The sequence below is a fragment of the Ammodytes marinus genome (assembly GCF_949987685.1).
Source record: "Ammodytes marinus genome assembly, chromosome: 12".
Taxonomy (NCBI): Eukaryota; Metazoa; Chordata; class Actinopteri; order Uranoscopiformes; family Ammodytidae; genus Ammodytes; species Ammodytes marinus.
Window position 1 is genome coordinate 28,319,101 of NC_137216.1, and position 12,912 is coordinate 28,332,012.

Here is a 12,912-nt window from a genome sequence, read left to right on the forward strand (position 1 = left end):
ACACTTTAACTATATTGTCAATAATTTATCAAACCAAAGCCTACATTTTACAAATTTACTCAGAAAAAAGCAGGAGGTAGGTCATATCAGGTCTCCCTTGCAAAAGAGTCTTCGGACTCAATGGGATTTACCTGTATAAATAAAGGTTGAAAAAAAAAAAAAAACATATGCAGTAAGTCACATGGGCCAACCTATTCACATGTTACAAGCACTGTTGGGAATGCTTTCTGTCATGAGAGAAAAGGCCTTTCTAAAGAAAAGAAAAAATGGAAAAAATTGACTTCTATGGGCTTCAATAGCAAGTTGCTGAGGAAAGGGTTCTCTGAGGGGGGCTGCCGATTCTTTACGTTTGGTGAGGTATAAAAGGAAAGGGTTAAACCGGTTAGGAAGGCAGTTCAGTAGCAACAGCAACAGCAACTCACCTCCAGTCAACATGAGCAACACCGACATGAACATGAGGGGCAAGGTACTTTTTTTAAATATTTGTTTTAAATCAGCATTCATTTCTGCTTACAAAATGAGATCATCATATTCACCTTTCTACGTTGAATTCCACTAACCTTCATTATCAACTCTTCTCAGATCATCTTCTACGAGGAGAAGAACTTCCAGGGCCGTTCCTATGAGTGCATGAACGACTGTTCTGACATGTCCTCCTACCTGAGCAGGTGCCAGTCCTGCAGGGTTGAGAGCGGCTGCTTCATGGTTTACGAGCGTCCCAACTACATGGGAAACCAGTTCTTCATGAGGAGGGGCGAGTACTCCGACTACATGAGCATGATGGGAATGAGGGAGAGCATCAGGTCTTGCCGTATGATCCCCATGGTAGGTTTAAAGAAGCAGCATCCATCCTACTCTGGTTCTACTACCGCAAAACTTGATTTTAACATTATTTACTATCCAAAACAACAGCACAGGGGCCAGTTCAGGATGAAGATCTACGAGAGGGAGAACTTCGGTGGTCAGATGAACGAGATGATGGACGATTGTGACAACATCCAGGACCGTTACCGTATGTCCGAATGCCAGTCCTGCAACGTGATGGACGGCCACTGGCTGATGTACGAGCAGCCCAACTACAGAGGCAGACAGATGTACATGAGGCCCGGAGAGTACAGGAGCTTCAGGGACATGGGCATGAGCGGCCAGAGGTTCATGAGCATGAGGCGTGTCATGGATATGTTCTAGATGTTTTCATTTTGAAATAAAAAATTTAAGATACAAGTTAAAACAAAAATGTGAACCTACGGCTTTGTTTCTGTACTTTACTCTTAGTAGTAGTAGTAGTTTCCTGCTTTCCTACTGTGCAGACACTTTGCAGCTTGCTCTCTCCTCTACTTGCATGTTTTGCTTATATTCTTATTTTTCCTCAATAATAAATTTAGCAGCAGCTCTTGGATCCATACAAATCAATTAGACTGTAATTTATTTTTATTTTCATAGATAGGGGGAAAAGTGTTAAAAAAAAGGTGTTAGTGTCCTTTAGAGTCCTTACCCCAAGTGAAGGAGTTCAAATACCTCATAGTCATACTTGCGAGTTAGACGACAATGGAGCTGGCTTACCAGTTTAAATAATAACTAAAAAAAAATTTCCCCTTGAAAATAAATTAATGCTTTTCTCAAAATGCCAAAGGCAGAAGCCGTGTGGCACTTATTTAAACTACTGAAACTTTCCTGGGCCATCACACTGTCATGCGTTCATGAGAGTTTTCCTGCGCTGTTTCAGCTGTTGACACAGATTGGTTGTGTTTAGGGCCCGACCGATATGGATTTTTGAGTGCCGATGCCGATTATTTTCAGAGAGAAATTACGATAATGATTCAATCGGACGTTTTTTTTTTTTAAATCCCCAAAATATATATTAAAAAAATTACTTTTTTGAACCCTTAAATACATATAAATAATTGTTACTGTCGATAGTAGTACAGGAACCTTTTATTAATTGAAATATGCATTATCTAAAAAAAAGTGTTACAAATATGTCTAAAGTGTCATGGCGCATTTTTAAACTCAGACGTTAAGCATTTTATGTAACTGCACCCTACCCTCTGGAACTCCCTCCCTCCAAACATCAGCATTTCAGACTAAATAAGCTCATTCAAAAGTCAACTCAAAACTCAACTCTTTAAGAAAAAATTATTACACCTGAGTCCACCCCAAACCTTATCTTTAATTTGTCTGTATTTTGTTTTCTTTTTCTATAAGTATGATTTTCTATATGTATGATGTAAAGCAGGGCTATTCAATTAGTTTTGAATGGGGGCCGGTTGGTGGAAATTATCCAAAATGAGGGGCTAGAAAAAAATGCCTAAAATTGATGAGCATCACATCAATAGCTACATATACTGTAAAACACTACAACGACATAGGAGTGCATGTATTGTCTTTATTTTATCAAATAGAGTTCACCAGCTTATCAAAAAAAATCCCTATTTGATTAACATAGGCTGCCTGTTGTTTAAGTGTTTAACAATATTATCAGTTCAGGAAAACACAATAGGTTAACTCTTCAACAGCTTATCAAAATACATAGAAATAAATGTACTCTAAGTGCAACAGCTTATCAAAATACAGGTAGGCCTAGGTTTACTAAGAGTGCAACAGCTTATCAAAAAACATAGAAATAAATGTAGGCTACTCTAAGTGCAACACCTTACAGTGTTCCCCCCCAAAAATGTGTTTGTCAAGGGGTCACTGTCCAGGGTCATGGGCGCCGCAGCAAAAAATTTTGCTGTATTTTGCTCAAAGATGCCAATGCACAGTACAGAAATAAACAACTGCTTATTTGAATACAAAAAAACTACAGACACTGACTTTACAGTTGTGCAATTTTGTTTGCTATGTGAAGGTACAAATTTTGTGCAAACATGCAAAGTTCTACTGGTGCAATATTATGCAGACACACTAAATACAAATAATGGACCATACACTTACACAGTGGTACAATCGCGCCCGCAAAGCTGCATACACAGAGCAGCTGATAGAGAAACGCTTGGAGACACATGTGCACATTTATTTACTGCAGATCGCGGCCTTTCGCGCAGTTATGACCATGCAAAAGCACACATCGCACGTGCTAGTACATTAATTGTGCACCACAAAAAAAATAAAAATGTTTTTAAAAAAAAACGTTTTTTTTGGTCGGTCGGTAGTCAAGGCGGGGGCCAGTAAATATTCCTTCGCGGGCTGGACCTGGCCCACGGGCCGCCTATTGAATAGCCCTGATGTAAAGTGTCTGTATAAATATAAATTCTATCAATTACTATTAACAGTCAAGAGATGACCAATGACTATGCTATTGGTGTCAGGGGGAACTGCCAAGTGTGAATTAATCCAATGTATTACAACACACCTGCTGCTGCTGTTAATAGGCTATAACTGTATATATCGGTCGGGCCCTAGTTGTGTTGCCATGGCGACGTAGCGACTTTAACTTTCTAAGTTTTGTTCAGCACTTTTTCCTGTTCAACGTCCCTTTTACTGAATCCTAAATATCTCCATAGAGCAGACGCTGCATTTATTTTCACCACCAGTTCAGCATCTGCTTACTAGTCATCCTGCAGCTCGTCAGCTTCTGTGTTTGACATGTGCATGCCGAATACACACGTGCGCCGCGCACAGACACACACACACACACACACACACACACACAAGCGCACACACACACAGATCAGCTGATGGGATGATAAGACGAGAAGTTGTAAGGACAAGTGCACAAAAGGGGGAGACCGACAGTGCCGCTCAGACGCTCGCAAATGATTATTACGGAATCAATGAAAAAAATGGACAGAAGGAAGTAAAAGTTACAATTAGTTACATTAAAAAATCAGTAGATACAAATAAATAATTAACAGTAATTTAAAATTTGTGTCTGTGTTCAGCAGCTTAAGGGCGGAAGGGATAAAATACTATTTATTTTGCCATTTCAGCCACCTGTTTCTCCTAAATTGTGCCCAAGTCCTTCTGCTGGACTCCAATAGTCTTGGAGCAAACTCTGACTATGCCATCTAGACTGTTATTTTCCTTCACAGACAACCCGTTAAACAAATTAATAAAATAAAGGGTTAAAAGGCTTTCGATAAAAGAACAGTAAAAGTTAAACATAATTATATCAAAGACATTAAAAGAGTCAGCTCTAAACCACGAGCGCCCTCCTTTGATTCAGTGTTTGCCTCAAATTTGATCTGTGAGTCAAAAATTGTATGAGACTTTCAATGAAGTCAACTATTTCCACATTTTTACTATGAATGATGCTTCCACTTAGTGTGTCTTCATTCTGCCTAAAATCAATGATTAATTAATTATCTGTTGCAGTGTGGATATATAACCAACTATACCTGGATCTTCCTCTTCCCAGCTGGATGTGCCTGGAAAACCTCCCTAGGGGACATCCAAGGGAGGCCTCCTTACCAGATGCCCAAACTACACTTAAACCATATTCTCATTATTGATTATACCAAAACCCAAGTGGGTAAGGAAAAGCGAATGAGGATAAATGAGAGGATGGAGGGATGTTTTGCACCCAACTACAATGTAGAGGCATTGTGAAACTTGACGTTTGCAGAAGTCAACATCCTCATCCTTACCAGATGCCTGAACTAAACTTAAACCATATTCTCAATAATTTTTCAAACCAAAGCCCACATTTTACAACAAAGTTCAGAAAAAAAGCAGGATGTAGGTCATACGCAGTTTTTGTTTAGTCACATGGGCCAACCTATTCACATGTTACAAGCACTGTTGGGAATGCTTTGTCATGAGAGAAAAGGCACACTAAAGACTATTTGACTCTAAAGAAAAGAAAAATGGGAAAAAATTTACTTAACTTTGGCATTCTATGGGCTTCAATAGCAAGTTGCTGAGGAAAGGGTTTTCTGAGGGGGGCCGCCGATTCTTTATGTTTGGTGAGGTATAAAAGGTAAGGGTCAAACCGGTTGGAAGGCAGTTCAGTAGCAACAGAAACACACCTCCAGCCAACATGAGCAACACCGACATGAACATGAGGGGCAAGGTACTTTTTAAAAATCCTTTTTTTAATCAGCATTCATTTCTGCTTACAAAATGAGATCATCATATTCACCTTTCTATGTTTTTTTCCTCTAACCTTCATTATCAACTCTTCTCAGATCATCTTCTACGAGGAGAAGAACTTCCAGGGCCGCTCCTATGAGTGCATGAACGACTGTTCTGACATGTCCTCCTACCTGAGCAGGTGCCAGTCCTGCAGGGTTGAGAGCGGCTGCTTCATGGTTTATGAGCGTCCCAACTACATGGGAAGCCAGTTCTTCATGAGGAAGGGCGAGTACTCTGACTACATGAGCATGATGGGAATGAGGGAGAGCATCAGGTCTTGCCGTATGATCCCCATGGTAGGTTTAAAGAAGCAGCATCCATCCTACTCTGGTTCTACTACCACGAAACTTGATATTAACATAATTTACTATCCCAAAAACAGCACAGGGGCCAGTTCAGGATGAGGATCTACGAGAGGGAGAACTTCGGTGGTCAGATGAACGAGATGATGGACGATTGTGACAACATCCAGGACCGTTACCGTATGTCCGACTGCCAGTCTTGCAACGTGATGGACGGCCACTGGCTGATGTACGAGCAGCCCCACTTCAGAGGCAGGATGATGTACATGAGGCCCGGAGAGTACAGGAGCTTCAGGGACATGGGCATGAGCGGCACTAGGTTCATGAGCATGAGGCGTGTCATGGATATGTTCTAAATGTTTTCATTTTAAAATAAAAAAATAAAGATAAAAGTTAAAAGTTAAAACAAAATTGTGAACCTACAGCTTCATTTCTGTTCTTTTCTCTTAATAGAAGTAGTTTCCTGCTTTCCTACAGTGCGGACGCTTTGCAGCTTGTCTCCTCGACTTGCACTTTTTGCTTGGTCCCATGACCAAGACCAAGGAAGGACGAGACAGTCAAGACCATGACCAAACAAGTGCGAGTCCCACTCTCCATGACACACTTAAGATGTGGAAAACACAAACCATAGGCACTATCAAAAATTATCTTAAAGAGGGGCTATTATGCTATTTTTCAGTCTAGCTTTGGTACTGCAGTTTAGCCTCTCTGCAAAAACGTTCTGTTTAGATCCTAAAAATAACTGCCCTCTGTCTCCGTCTGCACTCTGTTTGAACCTGGCCAATAAGAGCAGACAGGGTAACTGCAGTCAGTGCAAAATAAAAATGACAGCATCAACCAAATAGCCTACATTTTCCAATTGATAGTAGCCTATATCAAAATAATGAAAGACTTGAATTTTCCTGCAGTATTTGCTCATCTTCATTTAAAAAAGCTGTCAAAATTAACTAGTGAGCAAATGTCTGGTAATACTTTCACTCCAGCTTCAACACAAATAGTATTTTCAAGTTTGACATGTTTTAAAGTTACATAAAACCAGCCTTGCTGGCTGTCTCTACCAACAAGATGTCATTGATAGCCAGCTAGCTCACGAGAGCTAACCCATGTACTTTCGCGGCTTAAAGCAAGCCAACTCTGCGTCACGGCAACAGCATGCTGAAGCACCGCACACAGCAGCAAGTTTCCTTTGCCCTATGACATTTTTGACCGTTAATACCAGCTGCTCTGCCACCGTGACACGGAGTTGGTTTGTTAACTGTAGTGACTGCGCACCGGAGCTAGAGCTAGGCTGTGTTCGGAAAGCCATACTAGCGTCCTACATCCTACATACTCACCATCTATATACTGCATACTGTCTACTCAAAGATCGATTGTGTATGCGAGCTGCGTCTAAACGTTTTCAGTTGAAGTATACTCAAGCAATGAAGAATTTCTTCTTCTTCTTATAAGATTCAGGCAGTTAAGACGCTGTTTAGCGCATAACCGCCCTCTACAGGTTAGATATTGAACTAGATTTTTACAGTCCTGTGTTCATCATCTGTGTTTTAGACCTCTTGTAATATAATTATGTTTTGAGGCGGACGATCCCCCCGACGCTCTCTGTCCGGCTCATCAGACAGCACTCAGCTGTCTATCAGTTGAGCTAGACGAGCCGCGGTGTGTGGAACAGCGATCTGTCCTGATCTCTCTCCACTATCAGACTCACATCACACATTTCACTTAGTAACTCTAATGTTGTTAGGTATTTATCGTCATCTCTTATCTATTGTAAGAGTTTATGAATGACTGCACGTACAGTTGTCAGATCGCGGACCCCAAACAATGTCGTTGCCTAGCAACTTGCTCGAAAATATTTCATTTTCCTGGGCGGGTAGAATTGACCCAGTGCATTGTGGGGCGGTTGAGTAGGAAAAGTATACAATCGATTCATACCCAAAATCTTCCCGGAAGTTAGTACTCATCCAGGAATTTCTCACATACCCAAACTCGCATACCCAACCGTCACATACTCAAATTGAAGTCAAAATGAGTATGAGTAGGACGTTAGTATGGCTTTCCGAACACAGCCATAGAGCAACAGATGAGGCTTCTTCTGTTGAGGGTAGAGAAGCTGTATTACAGCCCAGAACTCTGCTGCAGAGCCCCCGTGTGGTGCGGCGGTGTAACTGCAGTGTAACTGTAAGGACTCGGGAAGCAGCTGCCTCCCGCCACATGAACTTTTTTTCTCCGCAATATAAACGGTATGGCCAAATCTCTCCCGGTAGACACTTTCATATCGTCCACGGTATGATACCGTCATACCGCCCAGCCCCAGATCCAAATATCCATTAATACACTTACAAAAGTAAATCTGTATACTGTATGTATGTTGTGGTTATGACCAGTCTTGAAATCAAATCCATTAAAGAAATCCTCGTTGTTTGAGGCCAAGAAAACGCTGAGTAGAAATGTGGTCAATAACGCAACAAGATCAAGACCTTAAAAAAGTCGGTAATCGAAACCAAGACTGGTTTTCTGACCAAAAACAGTTTGCAGTTTAATTGAGTTCACTTTAATTCTGGATGGATTCTGTGAGATAAGATCAACTTTATTGTCATGAAGGAAATTTGTCTTGGGGGGGAAAAGTGTTACAAAAGGTGTTACTGTCCTTTAGAGTCCTTACCCCTCATAGTCATAATCGCTAGAAAGAGGTCAATGGAGACTGAGTTTGGCCGGAGAATAAGAGCAATGGGGCTTTGCTGCACTGATGAAAATAGAGCAGAGTTGGGAGGCAAAGCTCTTGATCTACCGGTCAATCTTTGTTCCTACTCTCACCTATGGTCATGAAGTCTGGGTCATGACCAAAATAACTAGATTGCAGGTACAAGTGGCTCAAATGGGTTTACTCAGGAGGTTTGCTGGTGTCTCCCTTAGAGATAGGGTGAGCTCAGTCATCCGTCAGGAACATGGGTTTGAGCTGCTGCTCCTTTGCGTACAAAGGAGCCGGTTGATGGATTTCAGGCATCTGGTAAGTGCTCAAGATACGACCAGCTGGGAGAAGGCCTCGAGGATGACACAGGACTAGGTTGACAGATGATTTCTAAACTGGCCTGGGAACACCTCTGGATCCCAAAGTCAGAACTCATTAATGTGGACCGGGAAAGGGAAGTATGGGGTCCCTTGCAGGGGCTGCTGGCCCCGCGACTAGGGATGGGAATTGATAAGAATTTAACGATTCCGATTCCGCTTATCGATCCGATTCCTTATCGATTCTCATTGGGTGAGAGAATAAGTACAAATTAGTTTGTTTGTATTATCTCTCTTTAATATCTGATCAGAGGTGTGTCTAGTGTGTACATTGAAAGATTATCAAGAGTAGGCTACTTTAGGATTAGGAAATTGTCAATTTTCACATTAATTGGTCCAAACAAAAAAATAAATGTTTGGCTTTTAAGCCCAAATGCTAGCCTGGAAATCCAGACCCTGATATCTTGAACGATAGAGCCACGATCAATAGTAATTTCCAACTCAAGGGGCGGCTCCTACTCGTGCATTTCAAATGCCACTGCACGCAGTTGGATAGCACTACAACCAATCAGAGCGATGCACAAGGTGACGTAAGCCCCTTTCGTTTAGCGAACAGCTGTTAAACTGTTAAATTAAACGTTTGCCGTTGTCGGTCGGCAAAACAGAACATTTTGATTTGAGTGCCGTCTTCCAAATCGTTAAGGGTCGAGGCCAAAGCAGTCTCAAACTCACACAACATATCCGCAGCCATCTTTGATGTTTACTATCACGGCTTCGACGTCGCATGCACGTCACTGTCGTCATCCGGTTACGTCCTCCCCAGAGTACCATATAAAGGGCTCTGGCGCGCCCATATTAGATAGAACCAATTGAAACCATAGCCAGATTTCTGGTCTTCTTGATAAAGCTTCAACGGAGCGTGTCCAGACCAACACGTGCAGCAAATTTTATTTGCCAGCGCCTAGTGGCAGGTCTGGGAATGCCAGGCTACCCAAATGCCATTATGTGCCCTAAAAACTAAAAACACAGACTGAAAACAGTCAAGGAAGAGCTTGTGCCTTTTGGAATATTAACAGTGCTCATTTGCACTTGAAACAAAATTCAACTGACATAATAAATATAAACAAGTCTTTTGAAAAGATAAGACCAACTATCAACTTTGGCAAATTAACCATTTTTATGCAGAAAAATCATGTTTGCCCTCTCAGGGAGGATACAAGATATTTAATTTATGTACAGTGTTATTATTATATGATGATTGCGCCCTTACTCTGAAAGGGCAACGTGATGATGTCACTACGTTCACGTGAAGGAACCCTTTCTTTATAGGTCCGTGGAAGGAACGCCTCAGGTCAAACTGTCACGTTGTACGTTGTTGTTGAACTGACTACACAGCAGCCAGTCATGTAGGCTATTCAAGAAGAGAATAAATACGCCATGAAGGCTAAAAGAGAATGTATCGCTTTGCTTATTCTTCACCACGCCAGCGACGAGGAGTCACCGCTCCATCTCACAATGTAGCTGTTCTTATGTGCAGCGCGCTGTTTATTATTAATATAATGGCCCGTCATCAGACACATGTAGCGGATGGGTTTATACATCGATCATTGCATCAAGTAATCCAAGGCAGAGCCAAGGCAGAGCTTTTTGTATGGGCAGAGAGCGTTATTTTAAGTGTGTCTTACTGTCTTCTTGTTAAACGTTATTACCGGACCGCTGAGTCACGCTGTGTGTTAAAGGCAGCATTTTAACAGCTGATGAACGAGAGTAAACAGCGGGTCTTTGGCAGCGGTTAAGAAATCCTTTTTGCTTTGCTTTATGCTGCTCTCGCCTTTTTTTTCACTTGCCCACACCTAGGCTTACACACACGTTAATTCTCATACATTTTATGTTCAAATCCAAGTGATGGGGCAATTCTGGTGCCGACTAGTAAGGCAGCGGACGTTTAAACGTTTAACCATCAGGATCGCAGTCTGCGCGCTTGCTTGTGCTCGTGCACGAGTCGTTTGATGAAATGGAAACTTTACAATTGTTGCAAGTGGCCGTATTGTCGCCTTTTCGCGTGAAATACAACCACACTTTAGAGCGCTTCTGCCTCAATGTCATGTTTGCTGCGTTCTGAAACAAAAAAAACAGCGCGTGTCTGAAGTCATGGCGCATTTGCAACGAGCGGAACCGATAAGCGGCATCGTTAAGCAGGCATGTTAACGATTCCAAGGAATTGGTTGACTCGATTCCCGTCGCGACCCAACACGTATTACGGATGAAGATGTATCAAAGGATGTTTTGACCCTAACTACAATGATGAAGCATTGTGAATTTGCTATTACATCTCCATGTTCTCATGGAACTATGTTCCTCAATATACCTCAACATCCTCTTAATATGACATATTAAAGAGCCTTTTCAAAGGGTATTATGCACTCAGAAATGTTTTTCCCCTTATTCAAATGTTCAATCTAAATAGGTTTCCTGGTCAATAACTTGATATCAACCACCAATGGCTTAAAGGTAACTGAGGTAATACTCCTTGAAACAGGCAAGACCGTTCTCTTGACAGTATTGTTTTATCACCAATAAAACTCTGTAAAACATTCACCCTCCTTTGTTCTTCAAATTTCTTGTTATGTTAGAGGACCCCCTGATTTCGGCCTCAGACTAACTCCATTTCCTGAGGAATGCGGTCTTAGGCTCATGTTAGTGTCAAAGTATTTAGAGCTATTTGCCATAAGGAGTAGTTCCCCTCAGAGTCCCCATCCACCATTCTCTTGAGTGACTAACCAGTCAACACTGTGGAGTCCATTCGCATTCAAGAAACCATCATCACCCTGAATATCCATCCATCATTATCTGCTTATCAACTTCAGACAACTGTCCCCAAACATACAATCAACATAAAACAGTCAACAAACAGTTGTATCCGAGGAAACATATAAATGACCTGGGTCAGGAAGTAAAAACTACAATAAGTTACATTACAAAATCAGTAGATGCGAATAAATAATTAACGTCATGTAAAATTTGTGAAGTCTGTGTTCAGCAGTTTAAGGGCGGAAGGGAAAAAATACTATTTATTTTGCCATTTCAGCCACCTGTTTCTCTTAAATTCTTCCCAAGTTCTTCTGCTGGACTCCAATAATCTTGGAGCAAACTCTGACTATGCCATCTAGACTGTTATTTTCCTTCAGACAACCTGTTAAAACAACATATAAAATAAAAGGTTAAAAGGCTTTCAATAAAAGCTAAATATAATTGTACCACAGACATTAAAAGGGTCAGCTCTAAACCACAAGCGCCCCCCTTTGATTCAGTGTTTGCCTTAAATTTGAGTTAAAAATGGTATGAGACTTTCGTAGGAGTCAACTATTTCCACATTTTTACTGTGAATGTTAACTCTACTTTGATGTGTCTTCATTCTGCCTCAATGTCCAAATCAATGATTAATAATTATATCAGTTGAAGTGTGGAGATATAACCACTTAGTCCTGGGTCTTCCTCTTGGATGTGCCTGGAACACCTCCCTAGGGAGGCGTCCTTACCAGATGCCCAGACTACACTTAAACCATATTCTCATCATTGATTACACCAAAACCCAAGCAGGTTAGGTAAAGTGAATGAGGATGAATGAGAGGATGAATGGATGTTTTGTCCCAAACTACAATGTGGAAGCATTGTGAAACCTGAAGTTTGCAGAATACACCACCCTCATCCTTACCAGATGCCGGAACTACATTTAAACTATATTCTCAATAATCTATTAAACCAAAGCCCACATTTTATAACTAAATTCAGAAAAAAGGCAGGATGTAGTGTAGGTCATACACATAGATAGTAAATAATATGGATGTAGCATCCGGGCTGACCTCAGTTATTCACAGGGCATCCAATAATCCTGGTTTGTGCGCGTCGCCATTTTGTGAGGGGGAGGGAGATAGCTGACGCATACCTCCGAGGCAAAGTGAGGGACAACGGGCGGAGAGCTGTCACTCAGGAGATCGCGCCAATACATTTTAACCTCCAAAAGAATAAAAACTAGCGTGGTCCAAAAAAATTCACCCCCCTCAGTGTTGTCATGGAGATATGACCTAAACATACAGACTAAAATGGTTTTGTGGCCCAGGCTGTAAATAGGTTTAATAAGACTTTGAAAATGGCCTGTCTAACAAGTGAGTCAAAGAAAAACTGCTCGGTCTTGGCACCACCCCCCAGTGGCACTTCCGGTTACTACAGTTGTGGTCACTTCCTTATTGGATGCTGGTAAAAATCGCTGAGGTTGGGGCTTGGTCATACACAGTTTTTGTTAAGTCACATGGGCCAACCTATTCACATGTTACAAGCACTGTTGGGAATGCTTTATGTCATGAGAGAAAGGGCCTTTCTAAAGAGAAGAAAAAATGGGTAAAATGGACTTAACTTTGGCATTATATGGGCTTCAATAGCAAGTTGCTGAGGAAAGGGTTCTCTGAGGGGGGCTGCCAATTCTTTACGTTTGGTGAGGTATAAAAGGAAAGGGAAAACCGTTTGGAAGGCA

The 12,912-nt window shown here is 41.5% G+C and overlaps 1 protein-coding gene across 1 annotated transcript; it reads left to right on the forward strand.

Moving 5' to 3' along the window:
* Window positions 1–433: 433 nt before the first annotated feature.
* Window positions 434–5,731, forward strand: LOC307258857 (uncharacterized protein; the record flags this gene model as incomplete). Its single annotated transcript, XM_080038523.1, has 6 exons — window positions 434–466; window positions 583–825; window positions 913–1,181; window positions 4,942–5,011; window positions 5,127–5,369; window positions 5,456–5,731. 6 exons carry the CDS (start codon window positions 434–436, stop codon window positions 5,729–5,731), a joined length of 1,134 nt encoding a protein of 377 aa, XP_079894649.1.
* Between the last annotated feature and the right edge of the window lie 7,181 nt (window positions 5,732–12,912).